The sequence below is a fragment of the Diospyros lotus genome, chromosome 7, assembly GCF_014633365.1.
Source record: "Diospyros lotus cultivar Yz01 chromosome 7, ASM1463336v1, whole genome shotgun sequence".
Classification (NCBI taxonomy): domain Eukaryota; kingdom Viridiplantae; phylum Streptophyta; class Magnoliopsida; order Ericales; family Ebenaceae; genus Diospyros; species Diospyros lotus.
This window is the reverse complement of record NC_068344.1, coordinates 17057922-17083522: the sequence shown is the minus strand read 5'-3', so window position 1 is coordinate 17083522 and position 25601 is coordinate 17057922. Positions and strand designations below refer to the sequence as shown.

The 25601-nt window shown below is 40.7% G+C and overlaps 1 protein-coding gene across 1 annotated transcript in view; it reads right to left on the bottom strand.

Annotated features, from left to right (window-relative positions):
* The window catches only part of LOC127805582 (protein PIR), a 134484-nt gene extending 120093 nt beyond the window's left edge, over positions 1–14391 (bottom strand). Inside the window, exons 1-3 of the mRNA XM_052342336.1 lie at positions 14359–14391; positions 13948–14159; positions 12955–13102 (exon numbers count right to left, since the gene is read on the bottom strand). Of these exons, the coding sequence (XP_052198296.1) occupies positions 12955–13102; positions 13948–14159; positions 14359–14391 (393 nt within the window). The remainder of the gene's footprint in view (positions 1–12954; positions 13103–13947; positions 14160–14358) is intronic.
* Positions 14392–25601: the final 11210 nt, after the last annotated feature.

The following is a 25601-nucleotide window of genomic DNA, read 5'->3' as shown; positions in this document are numbered from 1 at the left end:
CTCACTACACAGGTATATTCCCCATGTCCATAATCTTCTTCGTGATCCTCCCCATCAGGCCCACAATATACTTCCTCTTCAGTAACATCTTCATCTTCCCTTTCTACAATGTTAACTGTTTTCCTCCTTGGGCAATCACTAGATCGATGCCCAACCTCATTGCACTTGAAACATTTTAAAAGAATAGGCTTTGCATAAGGATTAAGGGATTTTGGAAGATTAGAAGTAGTACCTCGAATGTTTCCCCCCGTTGTAGCCTTATTAGGGTTAATTGTATGGGGTGGATTGGAGGGTTGCGCTCCCTGAACCGACTTGCCTTTATCAAAAGTTGCTTGTTTATTTTCATTCCCACTATACCAACGATAGTTATCATTACGAGATTGTTAGCATTCGGAGTATTCAATGTGATATGAGTTTCCTAAAATCGGTTTAGGGAATCTTGCCTAAACCAGTCTTAGGAAACTCTCCTAAATATACAACTGCTATCCTTTCCTATTGTATAGTTTCCTATTGTGTATAGATCTATAGTATCTATAGTTTCCTATTGCATAGATTGATTGCTTTCCTTTTATGTAAATATCTCTTAGATTGATTGCTTTCCTTTTATGTAAAACCCCTTCTATAAAAGAAGAGCCCATGTAATTAGATCAATGTATTAATAGAAACAGAATTTTTATTCCATTGCTTCCATGGTATCAAAGCCATCACAGCCCTACAAACCCTAGTGCCTTCATTGCACCTTTCAGCACTGCAGTACCTTCCGAAACCCTTCCTGCATCACACACATTCTTCCTGCCTTGTTACCGGCCTTCTCACATTTTTTTTAAGCTCTCTGCAGCATGTCTGAACTATCTGAAGGAGTGATAACCGGAGAAACCTCACCAGCAATAGATCAAGTTCCCGCAACAAGCCTAGAAGCTGGGCATGGAGCAGTAGCAGGGGAGCTGCCCAATTTCCACCTGTCCTATCGACTAGATGGGAGAAACTATCTACAGTGGGCTCAATTGGTAAGGACATTTCTTAAAGGAAGGGGTAAGATCGATCATCTCACTGCCTCTCCTCCAAGGGCAACCGATCCTATGTACCCAAAATGAGATATTGAGGATTCCCAAATAATGTCCTGATTGTGGAATGCTATGCTTCCAGAGGTAAGTAAGAATTACATGTTTTTGGGTACTGCTAGGGAGATTTGGGAAGCTGTGAAGCGAACTTACTCCAAAATTCAGGATGCATCAGTCATCTATGAAGTGAAAACTAAAATTAACGATTCTAAACGAGGGGGGATGTCTGTCACTAAGTATTATAATCATATGAATGGTCTTTGGCTTGAGTTAGACCACTACCAGAATATAAAGATGATTTGTAGCATGGATGCTGCAACCCTTAACCAAATAGTCGAACGGGATAGGATTTTTGAGTTTTTGGCTGGCCTTAACCCCGAATTTGATCAAGTGAGGGTGCAGCTACTTGGTCGGGAAAAACTTCCCTCTCTTAATGAGGTATTTGTTGTGGTAAGAAGTGAAGAAAATAGGAGGCTGGTGATGCTAAAGGAATCTGTCACTGACGGATCAGCAATGGCAGTGAACAAAGGAGAGGGGACATGGCTTAGATCTGGGCGAATAGAGGCTCAAACTCGAGCCAATGGAAGAGAGGGACTATGGTGCACTCATTGTAAGAAACCTAGGCATACCCGTGACACATGTTTCAAGCTTCATGGCAAAGAAGCTGTCCTAAATAGGAGTGGAGGAGGATTCAAGAATCTAGCTACAAGAAATCAAGTTTATCTATCACACAAGGAGCAAGACTAGGACCAGCCGGGAGTGAAAGCCAAGGCTGACAGCAACTCAAATCTCACTCCATTTAATGTTGAGGAGATCAACAAGCTGAAGTCCTTCAAATCAATGCAAGATGGATCCTGCTCTCTAGCACAATTGGAAATCCCAGGTAAATGCACTCATTCTGCATTCTGTTCTACCTTAAAAACTGATCGGAATGATGTTTGGATCTTGGATTCAGGAGCAACAAACCATATGACACCTAACCCCTATGTATTTTCCACCTATCAACCTCTCAGGACCACCAAAATGATTACAATTGCTAATGGCACAGCAGTTCCTATTGCTGGCCATGGCAATGTGGATCTTGGCCCTAATCTCTCCATTAAACCAGTCCTTCATGTCCCACACTTATCAGCTAATCTGTTGTCCATTCATCAACTCATTAAAACCTTCAATTGCCAAGCTGTGTTTTCACCTAATATGTGAGTTTTAGGCACTAAAGACAGCGACGAAGATTGGTATTGCTAAAGAAAAAAGGTGGGCTGTACTGCTTTGTAGGGAAGGCTTCTTATCCATCTAGAAACCAGCCACCGATCGCTTGTTCCTCTCAAACTACAGCAAATCATCACAATATATGGCTGCATCATTACCGCCTTGGCCACCCTCCATTTACTCTATTAAAAGTTATGTTTCCTACTTTATTTCATTCTATTGATCCCAATATCTTTCATTGTGATATATGCATTCTTTCCAAACAGCATCGTGTTCCTTATCCCATGAGTAATAAAATCAGTTCTAAACCCTTTTTGTACTCGAATGACATGGGTGTTTTTCCTAAAAGATAAAGCTGCCATAGGAACAGTGTTGCCAAATTTTTGTAAGATGATTACTACTCAATTTGGAACACCTATACAGAAATTTAAAACTAATAATGCCCGGGAGTATTTTAATCACCATATGCATCAGTTTTTCCAACAAGAAGAAATTGTCCATAAATCTTCCTGTATAGATACTCCACAACAAAATGGAGTAACTGAGAGGAAGATGAGACATCTCCTTAATGTGGCCCGTGCACTTCCTCACCATCATAGAGTTCCTAAAAGTTTTTGGGGAGAGGCTGTCCTCACTGCTGCCTTTCTTATTAATCGAGTACCCACAAAGCTCCTTCACCAACAAAGCCCTCTTGCTTGTCTAACTACTTATTTTCCATATTTTAATGTGCATAATCCTCTTCCTCTTAGAGTCTTTGGGTGTGTATCCTTTGTCCACATATCCAAACAACATCGAGATAAGTTGGATCCAAGGGCACTTAAGTGTGTTTTCCTAGGGTATTCTCCTACCCAAAAAGGATATAAGTGTTATCATCCTTCTACTCGCAAGTTGTATGTCTCCAAAGATGTTACCTTTGTTGAGTCCCTTTCTTTTTTTGGTACCTCTCTAGCTGGTCCCCAGGGGGAGAGACTTTCCTATGGGGACTACAACTTCAATGAAAGCTTTGATGATACTCTCTTGTCTGCCTCTCAGCATACCTCTCACTCTAGTTCTAATTCTCTTGACCACACCAGCCCTACTACCGCTCAAACAACTCAGCCATCACCAACCTGACCTCCTCATCCTCTCATTAGTCTGTCCCCTGGCAGTCACAAAGAAGTGCATGATAAAGCTGAGTTGGGTGAACAAGCTATCATCAAACAGCTACCCTCTCCAGTTCGGTACAAGGGGTCTCCTTACATCTACAAGCGAAGGCAACCTATCCAAGACACACAGCATACACCACCCTTGGATTCTAGTCTAGGTATGAATCTCATGCAAGATACTTTCTCTTCTGATGGCCCTATCTTTGATGATTTAGACCTACCTATTGCAGTTAGAAAATGGGTTAGAAGTTGTACACAACATCCCTTAACCAATTTTCTCTCCTATCATCGTCTCTCCCAAAGGCATAAGAGTTTTCTAGTTTCCTTGGATTCAATTATCATTCCTAAGTCAGTAAATGAGGCATTACAGGATCAGAATTGGAAACAAGCTATGTTGGAGGAAATGAGTGCCCTAAAAAAGAACCATACATGGGATCTTGTGTCCAGACCTAAGGGGATCAATCCGATGGGGTGTAGATGGATTTTCAATGTAAAATACAAGGCTGATGGCACCCTAGAGAGATATAAGGCCAGGCTGGTAGCTAAGGGATACACACAATCTTATGGAGTCGATTATCTTGAGACATTTGCTCCAGTTGCAAAAATGACCACGGTACGAATCCTCCTCTCATTGGCAGCCTATTTTGGATGGAACCTACATCAGCTAGATGTAAAAAATGCATTCCTCCATGGGGATTTGGAGGAGGACATATATATGGAATTGCCACCAGGGTTCCAAGAAGGGCATGAAGGGAAGGTATGTCAGCTCAAGAAAGCTCTATATGGGCTTAAGCAGTCTCCTAGGGCTTGGTTTGGACGGTTTTCCAAAGCTATGAAAGTTTTCGGGTATGACCAAAGTAGGGGAGACCACACTCTCTTCATAAAACACTCTAAAGAAGATAAAATGACAGTTCTATTAGTATATGTAGATGATATGACTATCACAGGCAATGATAAGGAGGAGCAAGAAAAACTCAAGGAAAGGCTGTCCAGGAAATTCGAGATCAAAGACTTGGGGGTTCTCAAGTATTTTCTGGGAATTGAAGTTGCCTATTCTAAAGTTGGGATCTTCCTTTCTCAAAGGAAGTACGTGCTGGACTTGTTGGCAGAAAAAGGGTTCACAGGTGGAAAAGGGTCTGAAATCCCTATTGAACCTAACAGTAGGTTGTGGAACAACCCTAGCAGCCAACCAGTGGACAAAGGAAGGTACCAAAGACTTGTTGGAAGACTGATTTATCTCTCCCACACAAGGCCTGACATCGCTTTTGCTTTCAGAGATCTCTCACTCAACATTAACTCAGCCTTTAAAGCTAAGTTCCTTGCTTCTTGCACACTCAGAACTATCTGAACCCCAATTTTATCACGAATAGCAAGCTTCAATCCATTCAAGTAACGAGCTGCTTGTTGATTGTCACTTTCTGACAATTGGTTTCTCTTCACCAATCGCAGAAACTCAGAGGTACATTCATTCACATTCTTCATTCCCTGTGCATAGCTTTGATAAGCTTCAAACATATATTGTTTATAGTTAGGGGGCAAAAACCTACCTCTTAACAGCTGCTTCATTCGTCTCCATGTTTGAACTAGCTGTCGGCCTTCCCTCAATCTCGTCTCTCTTAATCGCTCCCACCAAACAGATGCACCACCCTTCAATCTGTAAGCCACTAACTTTACTTGTCATTCATCTGGGATCTCCATGTATTCGAAAAAACGGTCAACCTCAGTGATCCAATCCAGGAACCCCTCAATATCAAGATCTCCACTAAAGGTAGGAATATCAACTTTTAGTTTATACTCATCGTTGCCCCAATGGTTGTGCTGATACACATTCCTCCTAACCCCTCTACCACCAAGGTTAGCTATTGCTTGACCAAAATCATCCTCTTCATTGCTATCTTCAATCATTGGTCTTCTAGGATTAACAAGGACATGATTCATGGGTGGTCTTCCCGCTCCGGCTTGATTCACCCCATCATTCAGGTTCCTGTCATCATCAACTCGTAGTAAGGTGCTCAATTGGTTGCTAATTTGCTCCAATCACTGCTGGATAGTACGAGTTACTTCCCACTGTTCTTCGATTGCTCTCCAAACTGCAGACAACCCCTGATCACCGTCACGAGGCTGGTTGCTACCATTACCTTCAAGATTGGCCATCTGATTAGTTGATTAACTGCTCTGATACCACCTGACACAACGTGTAGCACTAGTGTGAAGAAAACATAACAAAATAAACTCTTGAAAGAACAAACTTCAATGGCCAAAGCTTGACTTTCAAGAAGACGCAAAAACAAAACTGTGTTGCTAAGAAAACCCAAATAGGTTGCTGAAATTTGATTGAGAAAAACTTAATTACAAACTCTAGACCCTAGGCATATTTATAGTATTTGGTTAATCCAAATCCATCTAATATTTGTAAACAAAATCCAACTAAAATCCTAATCCAACATGAAGTAAAATCCTAAATCACTAAAACTTAAGAAGTATTAAAATAACATAAAATAGAATCCTAAACCAAGTAGAATTCTAAAACTTAAGAAGTATTAAAATATTGTTCCGGCGTGGTCGGGTCGGCTTGGGACCGGGTCTTGATTGGTGACCGCATCATATGCCCATATAAAATAAGGAAAAGTAGAGCCTAGAGCTAAGAAATGCTTGTTTATAGGGTATCCATCTGGTGTAAAAGGATATAAACTATGGAATTTGGAAACAAAAGGGCCAAGGATTATTGTAACAAGGGATGTGACATTTGATGAGGATTCTGCTATGAAAGTAGAAAAAGATAAACCTAAACTAGATGAGAATCTAAATAGAGATTCAGTTCAGGTGGAGATCTCAGAAATATCCCCTAATTTACCCCAAAATATCCCTAAAGTTGAGTTTGACTCTCCTAATCCTAACCCTGATCCAGATCATGAAGATGACCATGTCCATGAATCATCTCAATTTGAAGGAGATGAGGATGACAGTGAGGTGGACTCAAGCATAGTAGACCAACCAAACCCAGATAGGTATAGTGTGGCTAGGGACTGACAGCCTAGAGTCCACAGGACACCTCAAAGATATGGCTACTTAGATTTAGTAGCCTATGCCCTAAGTAGTGCTTCTGAAATATCAAGGTAAGAACCTCTTACATATGAGCAAGCAGTGTCTTCTAAGGATGCTAATAAGTGGGTTGAAGCCATGCAGTCCGAGATAGCTTCCCTTAAGAAAAAACCAGACCTGGAAGCTGGTGGAGAGACCTAAAGGGCAGCAGGTAGTTGGCTGCAAATGGTTGTTTAAAATCAAGGAAGGGGCTAGAGAAAATTCTAAGCCTAGGTTCAAAGCTAGGCTAGTTGCTAGAGGCTTTACCCAAGTCCCAGGAATAGATTTTAATGAAGTTTTTTCCCCTGTAGGAAGGCATTCTTCTATAAGGGTGTTGCTAGCCATTACAACTAAATTGAACCTTCATTTAGAGCAATTGGATGTCACAACTACCTTCCTTCATGGAGACCTTGAAAAGATAATTTATATGGACCAACCTAAGGGGTTTGAAGCTAAGGGAGAGGTGGAGAAAGTGTGCCTCCTTAGAAAGTCATTGTATGGACTTAAACAGTCCCCATGACAATGGTACTGAAAATTTGATTCGATTATGATAAACCAAGGTTATTTAAGGAGTTCCTATGATTGTTGTATATATTTTAAACATGTCACACCTAGTATTTCTATCTACCTATTGTTATATGTGGATGACAAGCTTATTGCAAGTCAATCCACATGAGAAATCTAGCTTCTCAAGCAAAGGCTGAAAGCTGAATTTGAGATGAAAGAATTAGGTGAGGCAAAGAAAATCCTAGGGATGGAGATTTCTAGGGATAAGCATCATAGGAAAATATATCTATCTCAAAAATCATACTTAGCAAAATTGTTATCAAGATTTGGAATGTCAAATGCAAAGGCTGTTAGTGTGCCTTTTGCATCTCATTTTAAATTGTCTTCAGATTAGTCTCCAAAGGATGAGGAAAGTAGGAAGAAGATGGCCAATATTCCATACTCAAGTGCAGTAGGCAGCTTAATGTATGGAATGGTCCGCACAAGACCCGAGTTGGCACATGGAATGAGTGTCATAAGTCGATTCATGGCTAATCCAGGTAAACCTCACTAGTTAGTTGTTAAATGGATGTGTCTATATCTTGGAGGATCAATTGATTATGCTTTGTCATATAGTGGTGAAAGTCTAGAAGATCAACCTATAATCCTAGGGTATGTTGATGCAGATTTTGCTGTTGATATTGATAAGAGAAGGTCCACAACTGGCTATGTGTTTAGGTTAGGGAACTCTACTATTAGTTGGAAATCGAGTCTCCAACATGTGGTAACATTATCAACTACCGAAGCAGAATACATAGCCCTTTCGGATGCATTTAAAGAGGCTTTGTGGCTAAAAGGATTAGTAGGAGAGATTCTAGGTGTAGATGTTAAGACTACTTTGATGTGTGATAGTCAAAGTGCAATCCATTTGTCTAAAAACCAAGCTCATCCTGAAAGAACAAAGCGTATAGACATAAGATATCATTTTATCAGACAAGTTATTGAAAAGAAAACTGTTATTCTAACCAAAGTTTCAAGGGAGGAAAATGCGATAGATATTTTTACAAAGGCTGTTCCAGTTTCAAAGCTAAAGCTTTGCCTGGGGATATTGCAATTGATTTCGTCAGAACAGAAGTAGAATCTTCTCTCTGTTAGTAGAATAACCAAAGACGTGTTGTAATCACTTGTATTAGATTAGCTTTGGGTTATCTCGGGAGGGTTTTATGCTGTTAGCATTTGTATATCACTTGTGTTATTCTAGAAGGATTGTTTCTAGAAGGGTTAGTTAGCGGTTTTTAAATCCAATTAGTTGGTTGTAACTACCGATTTCTAGATAGCTTTCTGTTTTACCGCCTCTATGTAGTATAAATAGAGGTCGAGTGTGAGGTTTTCTGTAGAGCATTATACTGTCTTGGGATGAAAAGGTGAGAGGAGTATGTGCAGGTTCTACTTGAGTACTAAGAGGGTATATCTTTGTATTTGGGTAGGGAAACTCTCAACAGTTCTGGGTATAAGGCTGGTGAGGTTATTGGTGCATGTAATCCTTGGAGTTTCATTCAAGATAGTGGAGATAAAGTGCCTCCGGCAGTCTGGATATAGGTCTTGTTAAAAGACCGAACCAGGATAAATGTTTTGGTGTTTTTGATTCTCATTTTGTGTTCGTATTTTCTGTGTTTCATTAATTCCTGTGTGCATCAAAGAGTTGAGTGATTCTGAGAGAGATTTGTTGTGAGTGCGAGTGTCATTGAGAGAAAGAGAGCTGTGAGATTATTCCAACAACATGAATTGTATTTTTAAATTGTTTCCATCTTATTGTGTGTTTCAAGACCAAGCTTCGGGGATGATGATTAGCAATGTTAAGGCAAGAGATGGTCTTTACTATGTGGCAAGAAATGTTTCAAGTTCTTCTAATAAGGTAATCCTAAATGTAACTAGTAATGCCAAGGTCTTACTATAGCATAAATGTTTAGGACACCCATGCTTTCCTTATCTTAAATCTGTATCAGCAACTTTTTAATAAAGAACAAATTCTTACATGTGAGCAATGTATTCAAGCCAAACAGTCTCGTTCTCATCATTCTATTCAGTCCTATAAGCCATCTAAACCCTTCCATATGATTCATAGTAATATATGGGGTCTCTCTAAACACCCAAATATCACTGGTTCTACATGGTTCATAACCTTCATTGATGATCATTCTAGAGCTTGTTGGGTGTATCTTATGAAAGAAAAATTAGAAACTAGCAACATTTTCAAAATGTTTCACAAATTTATTTTGAATATGTTTCAAATTTCTATTCATGTCCTTCGAACTAATAATGGTCGAGAATATTTCTCCCATGATTTAACAAATTACCTATCTGAACATGGTATTTTGCATCAAAGCTCATGTTCATACACATCTCAACAAAATTGTGTGGCCGAAAGAAAAAATAGACATCTTCTAGAGGTGTCTATTTTAAAAGACTGGAAGACATCTTCTAGAGGTGTCTAGTGTTTAATTGGAATGTTCATACAATTTTAAAAGACTGGAAGACATTGTGTGGCCGAAATAGACATCTTCTTTTGATCTAACACTACATTTTGAAGAAGTAAGGCTAAACTTGGGTTTTCTCTAGTGAAGGAATTGAGAAGCTTAAGTGCCACATGGGTGCTGGAAAATTAAGCCCATGTCAACATTAACATCTATTAATTAATGTAAATAAAACTTAATCCAAGATAATGTCCAACTAAATCATTTAAAAAGCTATTTAATTTGTCACATAGACCTAGTTGTATGAACATTCCAATTTTAAAAATTTCTCTATAAACCAATTAAACACTGCTAAGCCAAATGTAAAAGTTCCCATCTAATGCAATGCAGCTATACCAATCTCATGTTAGAAGGCATTTGGAATGCTAAATGAATGACATTACAACCAACTTTGTGGTGGGTTTAGACCAAAGAAAGACATTATGCTTACAACTCCAAATATAGAACTGGAAAACTAACAACAACAATCACAAGCATTAACCCCACTTGACGGGGTCAGCTACATGAATTATACATCTCTATACATGGACATATCACCTGTAAGGTCATTAAGTTTGATGTCATGTTTAAGGGTTAACCCACTTTTCATTAGTCTTTATCACCCTCTTTTTCTGCATACAACCTCCATTTCAACCACTCACTTCACGGTGCATCAATTGGTCTTATTCTCAAATGTCCAAACCATCTTAATTGTGGCTTCCATGTCTTATAAAGGATTATATAGAAAGGTGGAAGAAGAAGTCTGTAGAATGGTTAAACTGGCTAAGTTTGCAGGATGGAAGAATTTGTTGGCTTTTCAAATTTAGTATCTATAATATAATTTTGGTTGTCCCTGAGAGTCTTAACTCTAACAGTAAGGATATCAAATCTCAAACTCTTAATCCCTACCCCAGAGGTCTGAATCCTAGGTTGTTATCAGAAATATGCTAAAGACCTAGTCCCTAAGCTCTCTGTCGACGATTGTGGATTTATTCTTAAATATGGCCCTTTCCTAATGTCTCCTTTCCTAAATATGGCTCCTTTCCTAAATATGGCTCCTTTCCAAAATATGTTACTCTTCCTATTATTGGAGATTTCTTGTTTTATCTTTCTTTCCTTGTATATTTCCTAAGATATTGGGATATAATCTCCCAATCTCTAGTATATATTGTAAAGGACATATTCAGTTCAATACAAGAGAAGAATTATTTCTTTCTTAATGGTATCAGAGCAACACAGGTAACTCTTAACCATTTGTGATGTTTCCTGCTGGCCGTCATTACCTCTGTTCTTTCCGATTGCTGAATTCCTGTCAGCCTTTCTTTGCTGAGCACCATTCTAATGTTCTTGTTCCCTCCAATCTCCTTTATTATTTTCTGATTATTTGGTGAGAACATGTCTAAGACTTCTAAGAACATGACATCCAATCCTGAAGCTATTCTTGATGTCCCATCAACCGGTTCAAGTGGAGAGCTTCAAAGCATTAATGTTGTCTATCGCTTGAATGGGAAGAATTATGTACAATGGTCATCTAAAATGGTCACAGATTGTGAGGACACTCTTCAAGGGAAAAGGGAAAATTAGCCACTTAAATGGGACTGGTCCGAGCAGTGATGACCCTAAGTTCCAGGCATGGAATAAGGAGGACTCGATGATCATGTCCTGGATATGGAATTCAATGCAGCCAGAGATTAGTAGAAATCTCATGTTCCTTCCCACAGTATGAGATATTTGGGAGAGGCTCAAAAAACTTACTCCATGAAACAAGATGTTGCGATGATTTATGAACTAAAAACCAAAGTTTCATCTGCAATACAAGGTTCTCTCTCTGTTACTGAATATTATAACCGCTTGAATGTTCTTTGGCTTGAAATAGATCATTATCAAGTTCTTAAGATGAAGTGTGCTGAAGACACTAAAATTCTACTTGAATTTCTTGAAAGGGATAGAATTTTAGGATTTCTGGCAAGACTAAATATGGAATATGATCAAGTAAGAGTGCAAGTGTTGGGAAAGGATTGGTTACCATCCCTTAGTGAGGTTTTCTCCGTTGTTCGAGCAGAGGAAACTAGGAGAATTGTTATTCTTGAGACACAACTAAATGAAGGTTCTGCCATGATGTCCAAGAAAGGTACAGATGGTAGAGGAAATAAGCCGTATAACCCAGGACAAAGGCAGAACAAGGTTGATTCCTATAAACAGTCCAACCGAGATGGATTTCGGTGTTCCTACAGCAAAAAGTCTTGACATACAAGGGGCAACTGCTTCAAGCTTCATGGGAAGGCTCAAAGTAAACAAACCCAAGCCTATCTTGCTAATAAGGAGGATACTTCTCAAAAGAAACCTGCTGTTAGTGGAGAGGAATTCAGCCGAGAAGACATTGACAAGCTAAAAGATTTACTTTAACTCCATCACCAAGACTTCTGGTACATGTTCATTGGCTTAGAGTGGTGTCTTATTTCTGATTTCTCTAAAGCTTCCTGCATCTTCCATTCCAAATCATGGGTCATAGACTCTGGTTCTACTGATCACATGACTCACTACCCAAATAAATTTGACAATTATATGCCTGCCCCTCAAAACCGGAAGATCTTCGTAGCTGATGGGTAAGCTGTTCCAATTGCTGGCCATGGTAACATTAAAGTGAACCCCCTCCTTTCTTTACCTAATGTCCTAAATGTTTCCAAAACAGTCAACCAATCTTCTCTCCATCTCCAAAATCACCAAAGACCTAAATTGTACAATCAAATCTTTTTATACTCATTGTGTTTTTCAGGACCGGACCACAGGGATGACAATTGGGTTTGCTAAGGAAAGGAACGGGTTGTACTATCTTGAAGAGACTAAAGGTGACGTAGATGGACAGAATCAGTTGCTACCATGTTTACCTGAAAGTACCTCAATCTCTTCAATAAGATCCACCATTTGCCTTCATTATTAGAGACTCAGTCATCCTCCTTTTAAGCTTCTTAGAACTATGTTCCCTACACTGTTTCAGTACATTGCAATTGATAGTTTATTAGAGACTCAGTCATCCTCTTTTTCCCTCAATGTAACATGGAAGATAGAGTTCTATCTTGGGAAAAAGTTTGGTGGAAAATTTGTTAATGGAAAGTAATATTATTGTGAAATACTCCCAAGCAAGTGGTATCAGTTCTGTAGTCTGGAAGTGGGATGGATAATGGCCCATAAAGTATACATATATAAACAGTAAATTCAAACAAAACTGACACTGGTTCAGGTATAATGAAACTAAACTAGACAGCATGAACGGAAAGAAGTGCAAACAATGTGAAACAGATATCAGGTATGTCATGTTATTCCATGCACAAATCTAGGACTTTTCAGAAATGAGAATACCCAGAAATAAAGAATGGATGAAGCAGTAGTAATAACAGGAGTTGAAAATAAGGGATCAGTAACACACAAGGCACACAAGCAAATATAATGAACTGGAACCTGGGCAGCAGTTGGCGCCACTGGCCTTGGATAAAAGAAGTTTCCTTTGTTTTCTTCTCCTCCATGCTGCAACGGTTGAAAATCAGATTCTGGCCGGCCTGTATTTGCCATCCAATCTGCTGAAAGTGTACGCATATCGGAAAGAATCCTGAAAATTAGCAGTCATATACAATACATAAGAAATTGGGCAACATCAGGAAACAGTTTCAATGTCGCCACATGATGAATCTTGGGAGACTGGATCTATCGCCTGAGGGATTCTTTTAAATTCTTCTCCTGAGGCAAAGAATGTTGGAACCCATTTGATAAAGGTTCAAAACAGGTGGGGTTAGAAGAGAATATTATCGAAGGGGAAACCTTCATTTTCATTTAGAGAATTTTGTGTAGTTTGCCTGCTTCCTCATGGTCTTTTTTCACCATTCCATCTTCACAGGCCAAAAGAAGATTGGAATGTCCCCAAAAAGAGTTCCTCCTGGTTTACTTCATTTTGCATTAGTGATCAACTCAAATAAGTGAAATAACATTTACTGGACTGCGAGAATGTATTAACTAATAACCTAGGTACCAGTATGCATCATATTCTTGCATTTGGTGTTTTAAATGACTAGATGGTACACCGCATAATAAGAGTACATGTGTTTTTGTCCCTAAAGTGCTGTTATAAGAATGCATTGCCAAACTTTGGGATTATAATATGGATTAGCTGTATCTTAAGAAAAAATCCAGTCATAGCAACAATGTTACAAAATATATTAGCAAAACATCCTGGCAAAAAATTACAATCAAGGAGATGATCAAAGTTACTTGATGCTCCTATTCTACCAACAGATTAGATAAAATCAGATAGTTCAAAAGCAGCAGCTCCAAAGAACAATTTTCTTACTTTGTAACTGAAAATTGTCAGAGATGGAAATATAATAACATAAACATCAAGTATAGTGAAGAAACTCTAATGAGGAGTTAAAACAGCAAAAAAGGAAAGCAACAACCCACCTAGATAGGTCCTTCTTTTTCCGAAAGGTTGTCCGCAACATGGTTGCTAATGTATTTTGCACAAAATCCTGGACTTCAGCATGGATTGTTTCCCATAATGAATCAGCCACCAATGTGTCACAACGCTGCATCATGGATCCAATGCTCTTAATGTAGCTGACAAGTTCAACCAGAGCTTTTCTTTCCTCTGGGCTGTAGTTATATCGTACAACCTACAAGGGGATTCAAAAGTTCTCCTCCATTTATAAAAAGAAAGATAAGAATAGTAAAACCAACACCTGGTTGCACTACAAAGATAACAGAAAAAATCATTAATTAAGGTCAATAAATTAAGATGCAAATTTTTATAAAAATTGAAGCAATTATGCCTTAAGAAGAAGAAGAAATGTATGTTATGTGGACAAAACTTACAATTGCCTCCAAAGTAACAATATTCATATTCATGAAGCGTCAACCTAACAAATGCAAGAAACTTTATATTTTATCTAAGTCGCAATGCAAACACAACTTTTTACATAATAGTTCCTGTCATTTTTAATTTATCAACACACCCTAAAAGAGGACCTGCCCAATTCGTTTGGTTGCTACCATTACTGGTCACAATCATGTTTAATCAACATCATACCTCCTTGAGGGAATACTACAAGTGAAGCCTAATCCAGTTTCATTCATCAACTCATAGGTCTATTTCATTTTATCACTGAACTTCTGCTGTACATCTGAAAAGATAGTGTTGAAGAAGAAATTCCGATGGAAAAAGAAGAATTCCGAAATAAAAGGGATAAGAACAGGTTGATTAAATAAAAGATAAAGAAGAAGAAGGATGAGATCAAAAGAAGATAAAGACTACAGCTATTCCTGAAAGTTAGGAGAAGATTTTTCAAAGTTTAATTCTATCTTTATCTGTTGTTGTATTGTAAATTTAAACTTGTATTTTGAATTCCTAGATTTTAGGAGATAGATGATAGAAGGTTTCTGTATTTAAAAACATCGTGCGATCTAATGAAAGGTGTGAAAACTGTAAGTTTTCGTTTTGTTCCTAAGTTCTCTAAGTTTGTTCATGGTATCAAAGCGATTGGTCCGGTAACTGCATACCTAGGTTTTTTTGTTCCACACAAACTGCTTCAAGATGGCTAGTTTCTCACCAACCAGTGAAGCCTCAACTACTTTCCCTACAACCACTAGATCCTTACTTCCAACTGCTGCACCTATTTCTCTAGACCACCACACCCTTCAAATCACTCAACATAAGCTCAATGGGACCAACTTTTGGGAGTGGTCCCAATCGGTCTTGTTGGTTATGAAAGGAAAGGGAAAAGTGGGGTATCTAACCGGGGGAATTCCAAAACGAGATCATGAAGCTGCAAACTATGAAGCATGGGACGCTGAAAACTCCATAGTTATGGCTTGGCTCATCAATTCCATGGAGCCAAAGATAGGGAGGACCTATCTGTTTTACAAAACAACCAAAGAAGTTGTCATGAACCTAGGGCTTAACCTAGGATCAGTTTGGGAATCGGAAGAATTCGATTCAGCTAAGGCCAAGAACAGAAGGAAATTGGGGGAAATTTGAAAGAATGAGGGAGAGATTAGAAGAAGTGTTAGGGGGATTAGAAGAACAGAAAAGAAGAAGGAGATGAAGATCAAGAAAGGGAGAGAATTTGGAGGAGGAGAAATCAGATTCAATTCATTAATTCTTGGATAAAGAAACAAACCCATTACAGCAACCTTATATAGATATATTTGGCTTCTAATAGCCTAGCACATGCTCCCATGTGCTTCTAACCACTTGCTAAAATATCCCTAACAAACTATTATACCCTATTACAATAATACCCCTCTATTGCTCATAGGGTCATGACAGAAGTATGGGAGGATGTTCAAAGCTTTTACTCAAACATGGAAAATGCAACACAATGCTTGGAAGTTCGATCAGCCATAAGAACTACTCGCCAAGGTAATCAACATATTACTATAACATGTTATCTGAATTATGACAGGAGATGAACTTGTTCTATGACATCAGTTGAGAGTGTATCAAGAATGGGGTTAAGTATTCTAAAATGGTAGAGAAGGAACGGATATTTGACTTCTTACATGGCCTTAATTCTGACTTAGATGAAGTCAAAGAAAGGTTGTTAGGAACCAAACCGTCTCCATCTATCAGGGATGCCTTTGTAGAAGTAAGGAGAGAAGAAAGCTGGAAGAAGGTAATGCTTAGTTCATTACCTAAAGTTAACAACCAGAATAGTTCAGCCCTTGTTGCCTCTAAACAAAGAGCAGCACCAACTCGTGGAGACCCTCAAAAGGAAAAACAATGGTGTGACCATTGTCACAAGCCCTACCACACTAGAGAAACTTGTTGGAAAATACATGGGAAGCCAGCAAACTAGAAAGGGAAAAGTCAGAAGAAGCAACAAATAGCTTATGCAGTTGATGCTGAAGAAGGTAAAGTTAATAATTGAACAAACTTAGAGAATTTAGGAACAAAAACCTCTAAGTAATAGGGGTGAACGGAACTAACTGTTTCACACCTTTCACTAGATAACATGATGCCTTTAAATACAGAAACTATCTATCATCTATCTCTTAAATCTAGGAGTTTAAAATACAAGTTCAAATTTACAATACAACAACAGATAAAGATAGAATTAAACTTAGAAAAATCTTCTCCTAACTTTTAGAAACAGCTATAGTTTTTATCTTCTTTTGATCTCATCCTTCTTCTTCTTTATCTTTTATTCAACCTGTTCTTATCCATTTTATTTCGAATTTTTCCCTTTAACTTCGGGATTCTTCTCTTTCCACCAAAATTTCTTCCTCAACACTCTCCCTCAAACTGGTGAATAAATGTCTTTCATTCCCACCTTGCCTCTAATTAGCTCACAACCTTATCTGTTCATTGCCTTGGTGAGGATATCATCTTCCAGTAAACCTGTAGGAATATATACCAAATTGATACCACACTCTTCAATCTCCTGCTTGATAAAATGTCTATCAATTCTCATATGTTTCATCTGGTCATGTTGGACCAAATTGTTTACTATACTGATGGCAAACTTGTCGTCACAATATAGCCTTGTAGGAGTAGTGTTTGGAACTATTGGATTAGCTGTCAATTAACTATTAGACTAGCTATGATTAGTAGACAAGTAGACAACGAGGCCTCAATTTTAGGAGTATTTTTAGCCTTAATTATTGTACCTTCATACCATAAATCTTAATAGAAGGAGGCTAGACATCACTAAGTTCTCTAATTCAACATGGCATCAGAGCCACCACTCAAACTCTAGTTGCAGTCATGGCCTCCTTGCTGCCTCAATGCCGCCTCTGCCATGCCGCTGCCAGTCTCCTCCACCAACTCCGGCATGCGTCCCTTCCCGCCGCAGCAACCTCTAGCTCCTCGCTACACTGTTTGTCACCGCCTCAATAGCCACCAAATCTCGTTGCCTTCTCCAGATCTTCCACGGCAGAGCTCGCCAACACCACCAGATCTCGCTACCTTCTCCAGATCTGCCGCCCCAAGGCCATCCGTCACCACTGTCGTCTCCAGATCTACCACTCCGCAGCCGTCCATCACTATTATCTTCTCTAGATCTGCCACCGCTGCAGTCGTCCATCGCTGCCACTGTTTATGGCTTCCTCCGTGCACCGCCCAAATCCGACCCAATCTGACCACATTTGCCCAAATCCAACCGCACCTTGCTCAGATCCAGTCGCCATCAACCAGATCCAACTGCGTCTTACTCAGATCTGGCCGCCACCGACCAAATCCGACCGTCAATCTTCAAATCCGTCCAAATCCAGCCGTTGACGTTCAGATTTGGACTAGATCTGTTGTTGTTGTCATCTCCTGCCGGCCGTTAACCTCCAGATTTGTTGTTGCTGACATATCTCGCCGGCCGTCAACCTTCAAATCTGGCCACATCTTTCAGATCTCTGTTGTTCGTGACCTCCTCAGCCTTCATCACCCCAAAACTTCTACGTTTTTAGCCTTTGAAGCTGAAGCCAGATTTTTAATTTGTGAGCAGTCAAAAGCACTCCTTAAAAAGAAGCAAGTTGATGCCCACTCAGATCTCAATTCAGATCTAGGTCTGACCCGACCCGCTAAGCACGATCCATTTCAAATTTGTTAAGCCTAGATTTGACCAATTAGACCAGATTTGACCTACCAGAATTGTTTAGACCCACCTGAACCAAATCCACTCCAATTCCAACAGATCTTCTATTGAAGACACTTCAAAAACTACCTTCCATCCAAAAATATGGAGAGTCCTTCTGACAAATCTGCCATTGAAGATGCTTCCAAACTGCCTTCCATCCAAAATATGGAGAGCCCATCATCTTCAGTCCCTTTCAGATCTAAATTTGCAAGTTTATTTTCTCCTTTTTCTTCCTCACCTATCATTACTTTTGACAAACTAGTTGGAAGTAACAATATATGTCTTGGGCTACCTCTATTGAGTAATGGTTCATAGGCTAAGGAATGGAAGATCACTTGAGTAAGAAAGTCGATAACATTCCTGCTATTGAGAGAGCAAAGTGGAAGAAAACTAATGCTTTTCTTTGCAATATGTTATGGCAAACCATTGATCCAAAACTATATGTCATTTACAAGGCATATAAGACGTGTGTTCAAGTATGGACAAAGGCCAAATATCTTTATACAAATGATATTCAATATCTCTACTCTATTGTTTCCACCATCATTCATTTGAAACAAGAAGACATGGATATGTCTAAATTTCTTGGCCTTCTAGAATCCCTGAAGGAAGAGTTCAACTCTCTGCAACAAGTTGGTAATACTGCAAAAGAACAGTTGCAACAACGAGATAAGTTTTTTATGGTTTTAGGATTAACTGCCATTCAATCTTACCTTGCTCTAGTCCAGGATCAAATATAATCCAATCCCACTATTCCAACGCTAGAAGATGCCTTTGCTAGACTTCTTCAAGTATCTTCCTCATCTTTAGTCATCGATGGCTCTCAAGTTGATTCCTCTGTCTTCGCATCACAAACCTTTGGCAAAGGAGAACAAGGGAACAACCGAGGCAATAACTCACAATGAGGTAACCGTCCTAAATGCAGTTACTGTCATAGGTGGGGCCATCTTCGAGAACAGTGCCACAAACTACATGGTCGACCACCACGTGCTGCTAATGTGGCTCAATCTGTCGCAGCCAATTCCCTACCAACACATTTTGAGAATCATTCTTCTCCTCCACTTGTTTTGACTAAAAGTGATTACGAGGACTACCTCCAGTATCAGGCTTCAAAACAGATTGTGTTGTCATCCACTACTTCTATGATGCACACTGACAATTCTATTGCTTGTGTTACTCAGTCTACCACTCCTGGACCACGTGTTCTTGATTCTGGTGCAACTTATTATCTCTCTGGTAATCAAAGTCTTTTTTCCTATCTTTCTACTTCTTCCTGTTTGCCAACTATTCCTATTGCCAATGGTTCCAAAACATCTGCTACAGGCATTAGTCAAGCACAACTGCTCCCTTTGTTACCTTTAGATTATGTTTTATATGTTCCCAGAAGCCCTTTTAATCTTACTTCTGTTGGTAAACTAACGTGTACTCTTCATTGTTCCATAATCTTTTTTGTTGATTCCATTGTCGTACAGGACCGGGGTACGGGACAGATGATTGGTGTCGGGCATGAGTCTCAAGGACTTTATTATCTCGATAAGCCATCTTCACCAGCAACTTGCATTTCTACTAAATCTCCAAGTCTTCTTCATAATCGTTTGGGACATCCGAGTCTATCCAAATTACAAAAAATAGCCCCGCGTTTTTCCACTATTTCCACTTTAACTTGTGAGTCGTGCCAACTGATAGGCCGCCTGTGCACCGGACTTATCAAAGACACCGCAAGCAGCCGAAGGCATGAAGATTGGAGTAAGGGGTCAGCACATGCAGGTGTAACAACCAACATGTGTACATGGGAGGGGTAGAATTGTAATCCACATGCTGAGGGAATAATCAACATGTGGATGGGAAATTCAATTAGAAAGGTGGTGCGGAGAGGTATAAATATGAGGGGAGGAGAGAGGGGGGGGATGGTTTTTTTTATAGAAGAATAGGGAGAGCAAGGGCCTCTCAAATGCCCTGAATTGTTCTTATTTCCTTACTGCAAATTACTAGAAGCCATTGATATTTGATTGCTGTTGTATTTGCTATCTGGTATCCTATCAATTTGGTATCAGAGCCATTCTAAACCTGATGGTGAACTTAACGGAGAGAGTTGGTGAATTGGAGTCGAAGATGGAAGGCGTACAAAGGGGAGTCGAAGACATTAGAGGGCATATCCAGGCGATGGAACGCAATGTAGCGATGATGCTTGAACAGTTCGCTTTCATGCAAACAAAGTGGGACAAGCAGGAGCGGGAGAGGAAGAACAAGTCCAAGGAACGAGAAGGACCTTCGGAATTCACCATGGATTCCGAAGTAACCCCTGGGGTTGTGGGAGGTCGCGACTCAGAAGGGGGTATTGGGGGCGGGTACTGGTTGGACCTACGCAGAAGAAGATTGGAGATGCCCATTTTCGAAGGAGAAAATCCAGATGAGTGGATTTTTCGAGCCAAGAGGTATTTTGCTGTTAATCAACTAACAGACGAGGAGAAGATAGAATCCGCAACACTGTGTTTCGAAGCCGCGGCTCTGTCTTGGTTCCAATGGGAGACAAAGCAAAGAGGAATTCGGAGTTGGGCAGGCTTCAAGCAAGGAATTCTCGGCCGATTTTGCCCCACTCAGGAGGTGTCGTTAAAGGAGCGTTTCTTGGCTCTTCGAGATGAGGGAACTGTTAGTATCGATTGATGTTTGAGACCATGGCCACGGTAGTGCCTGATGTTCCTAAGGCGTTTTTGGAAGGCCAATTCCTAAACGGCCTCAAACCAGAGATAAGGGCTAAGATCAGAGTGTTGCAACCACGGCAGCTCAATCAGATTATGGTGGTGGCTCAAAACATTGAGGACAAGAACGTAGCTCTTCAGAATTGCCATTAGGCAACTGGACCACCCAGAAGCGGATATTCTATAGCACCCACATTCGCGAGTCGGATGTCACCAATCCCAACAAAGAGTTTGGGTTCCTCCCAAAAGTCCGTAAACCAGCCAGGACCCAGGTTTCACACCGCTGGAAATGGTGGAAGCTTCCCTTTCAAGAAGCTTAGTGAGGCTGAGTGGAAGGCAAAGCGGGAGAAGGGCCTTTGCTTCTGCTATGATGAGAAATACTCGATTGGCCATAGGAGCAAGAACAAGGAGCTCCAAGTTTTGATGATTTATGACGAAGAAATGGGCGAGGCTGCAACAAAGGAAGAGGCAGTGCAGAGGGGCGATGAAGAGTTGGGATATGGGGGAGAAGTGATTGAATTATCCATGAATTCGGTTATGGGATTAACTACACCACAAACGATGAAGCTAAGGGGACTCATAGAAGGGCAGCCGGTAGTAGTTCTGGTGGATGGAGGAGCAACTCACAACTTCATAGCATCCAACTTGGTGCAACGCTTGAGTTTGCCGAGGACAGAAACGGCTGGATATGGGGTGATAATGGGAATCGGGATGGCTGTTCAAGGAGCAGGAGTTTGCAAAGGGGTGAAACTGATACTTGATAACCTACAGATAGTGGAAGATTTCCATCCCCTTGAGTTAGGGAGTTCCGATGTCATTCTTGGCATGAAGTGGCTGGCTTCGGTGGGGAAAATGAGTGTGGATTGGAGGAATCTGACCATGAAGTTTCCAGTAGGGGGGATGGTCGTGACCTTGCAGGGTGATCCTAGCTTAAGTAAGACATTAGTCTCCCTAAAAGCTATGATGAAGGCGTTTAAAGAAAATGGGGAGGGAGTACTACTGGAAATTGGGGCTAAGGTTTTTTCGAAATTGCATCTCAAATCTGGTTATCACTAGATTCGAGTCAAGGCCGGACACGAACCAAAAACTGCATTTCGAACACACAAAGGCCACTATGAATTCCTCGTCATGCCTTTCAGATTGACGAATGCACTGGCCACCTTCCAATCTTTAATGAATGATGTATTCAGGGAGTATTTGCGACGGTTTGTGTTAGTATTTTTTGATGACATATTAATTTACAGCCAAAATTTTGAACAGCATGTGCAGCACTTGCGCTGTGTTCTGAAGGTGCTGGCTGCAAATCAGTTGTTTGCAAACAAGAAGAAATGTTCCTTCGGGCAGTTGGAGGTTGAGTATCTTGGCCATGTCATCTCCCAGCAAGGCGTGTCGGCTGATCGCTGCAAGGTGCAAGCCATGTTGGACTGGCCTGCGCCCACTTCTTTGAAGGAATTGAGGGGATTCCTTGGTCTCACGGGGTACTATAAGAGGCTTGTAAAGGATTATGGCAAGTTGGCGTGGCCCCTCATAGAGAAACTAAAGAAGAAGAATTTTTTATGGGATGGGGAGGCTGAGCGAGCCTTCTAGCAGCTCAAAGCAGCAATGGTGTCGCTGCCAGTTCTAGCACTACCGGACTTTGATCAACACTATATAATTGAGTCTGATGCTTCAAGGGCAGGGTTAGGGGCGGTGTTGATGCAGAATCTTAGACCGGTTGCATACTTCAGCCATGCTCTTAAGCCGTCAGAGAGAAAAAAATCGATTTACGAAAGGGAGCCGATGGCCGTGGTGTTTGTAGTCCAGAAATGGAGGCATTACCTCTTGGGAAGAAAGTTCATTGTAAAGACAGATCAGAAAAGCTTGAAGTTTTTATTGGAGCAGCGAATGGTGAGCCCGGAATATCAAAGATGGATGCTGAAACTGATGGGGTTTCATTTCGAGATACAATACCGGCCGGGGTTAGAAAATAAGGCTGCAGATAGCCTTTCGAGAATCAATCACCCAGCAGCCCAAGTATGAATCTTTAACGCCAGGGGGTCTTTTACAGCCTCTTCCTGTTCCCAGCCAGATTTGGGATGATATAGCCATGGATTTTATTGAGGGGTTACCGAGATTGAGCCATATGAATTCTATACTTGTGGTCGTGGATAGACTCAACAAATATGGACACTTCATTGGTCTCAAACACCCATTTACAGTAGGAGTAGTGGCTGGGATTTTCATCAAAGAGATAGTGAGGCTTCATGGTATGCCCCAGTCTATTGTTTCGGATAGAGACAAGGTATTTATGAGCCGTTTTTGGGAGGAGTTGTTTCGGCTTCAAGGTACTAAGCTTAACCGTAGTACGGCCTACCACCCACAAACAGACAGGCAAACGGAGGTCCTCAATCGGACCCTAGAGACGTACTTGTGCTATTTTGCATCAGCAAGACCTATGGGGTGGTATGTGTGGCTGCCATGGGTTGAATTGTGGTATAACACATCATACCACACTGCTTCAAAGGTTACTCCCTTCCAAGCTGTTTACGGGCGGGAACCACCAACCTTGATCAGGTTTGACAAGGGAACAACCCATGTGTCTGCAGTAGAACAGCAACTGATGGAGCGGGATTTAGCGTTGGAAGAACTCAAGGACCAGTTGGCAAGAGCTCAAGCGATCATGAAGAGGGGGGATGACCGGAAAAGAAGGGATGTGCAGTTTGCAGTTGGTGACTTCGTCTATTTGAAAATAAAGCCTTATCGAAGGAAGTCCCTAGCTGCCTGCCCTAATGACAAGCTGGCTCCTAGGTACTATGGGCCGTTTGAAATTGAGCAGAGGGTGGGACCGATGGCTTATAAACTTAAACTACCAGTACACTGCCATGTTCACCCTATTTTCCATGTGTCCCAGCTAAGAGAGGCCAAAGGAGAGGTGGGAGCAAGGGTGCAGATTCCCCACCAGCTGCAGGCTAACTTAGAAATGAAGGTTGAACCAGAGGCGGTGCTGGGAGTTTGGCCTGGAAAGGGTTCTAACTTACGCAGGCTGGATATCTTGATACAGTGGAAGGGCTTACCACCATTAAAGGCAACTTGGGAGCCCTACAACATGATTCAGCAACAGTTTGCAACTTTTCACCTTGAGGACAGGGTGAAAGTGCGGGAGGGGAGTAATGATAGGCCACCAGTGCACCGAACCTATCAAAGACGCCGCAAGCAGCCGAAGGCATGAAGATTGGAGTAAGGGGTCAGCACATGCAGGTGTAACAACCAGCATGCGCGCATGGGAGGGGTAGAATTGTAATCCACATGCTGAGAGAATAATCAGCATGTGGATGGGGAATTTAGTTAGAAAGGTGGTGAGGAGAGGTATAAATATGAGGGGAGGAGAGAGAGAAGGGAGTGGTTTTTTTGATAGAAGAATAGGGAGAGCAAGGGCCTCTCGAATGCCCTGAATTGTTCTTATTTCCTTACTACAAATTACTAGAAGCCATTGATATTTGATTGTTGTTGAATTTGCTATCTGGTATCCTATCGCCAGCTTGGAAAACAGTCTCGTACTTCTTTCCAAAGCATGTCAATAATCGGGCCATGTCCCCTTTTGAACTTGTCCATAGTGATGTTTGGGGTCCTTGTCATGTTCCTTCTGTTTTTTGTTTTCGATACTTTGTCACTTTCATCGATATACTTGGGTGTTCTTACTGAAAAACTGTTCAAAGTTATTTACTATCTTTAAGAACTTATGTGCTGAAATTCAAACTCAATTTAATGTTTCTATTCATGCCTTTCGTAGTGACAATGCTAGAGAATATTTCTCAACTCCTTTCATTACTTTCATGGCTTCTAAGGGTATTTTACATCAATCCCCATATGCCTATACACCCCAGCAAAATAGTGTTGCTAAGCACAAAAATCGTCATTTGATCGAAATTGCTCGCACTCTTTTACTGCATAATCATGCTCCTTTTCATTTTTGGGCTGATGCAGTTCTCACTGCATGTTATCTCATTAACCGGATGTCTTCCTCTGTCTTACAACATGAGGTCCCTCACTTTGTCCTTTTCCTTGCTCAAAGTCTTTATCTCCTTCCACTTCGTGTTTTTGGGTGCACTTGTTTCGTTCATGACATGACCCCTGGTCATCCCAAAGTTTCAGCCAAGGCTGTTAAGTGTATTTTCCTTGGTTACTCACGACTTCAAAAAGGCTATCAGTGTTATTCTCCTGATCACCAGCGTTATTTCATCTCTGCTGATGTTACCTTTTTTGAGGCATCTCCCTTCTTTCTCTCCTCCCCTATCGAGAGTCGTCCAGTTTTTGAGATTCTTCCCACTCCTTACCTTTGTTCTCCTTCATTCGATACTGCACCTACTATCCCTGAACGTCCCCTTCAGGTTTATCATTATGGTCCACATCCTCCTGCGACTGTTGACAAAGAACCTGATAACTCACCTCGTGCTCCGACATCTTCACCTGCCTCGAACCAACCAGTTGCTTCTAAGCCAGATGTAGCCAGATGTTGACCCTTCTCCTGAACCCATTGCCACTCGAAAAGGTATACGCTCTACTCCCAACCCTCAACCATATACACCTTCCTTAGCTATCATCGCTTGGCTTCTCCCTATTATGCTTTTGTGTCTACTTTATCTTATATTACAATTCCTAAAACTACCATTGAAGCACTTTCAGATCCAGGGTGGCGCCAGGCTATGATTGATGAGATAAATGCTCTACTTTCTAGTGGCACTTGGGAATTGGTTTCCCTTCCTCTTGGTAAATCTACTGTTGGTTGTCGCTGAGTTTATACTATGAAGGTTGG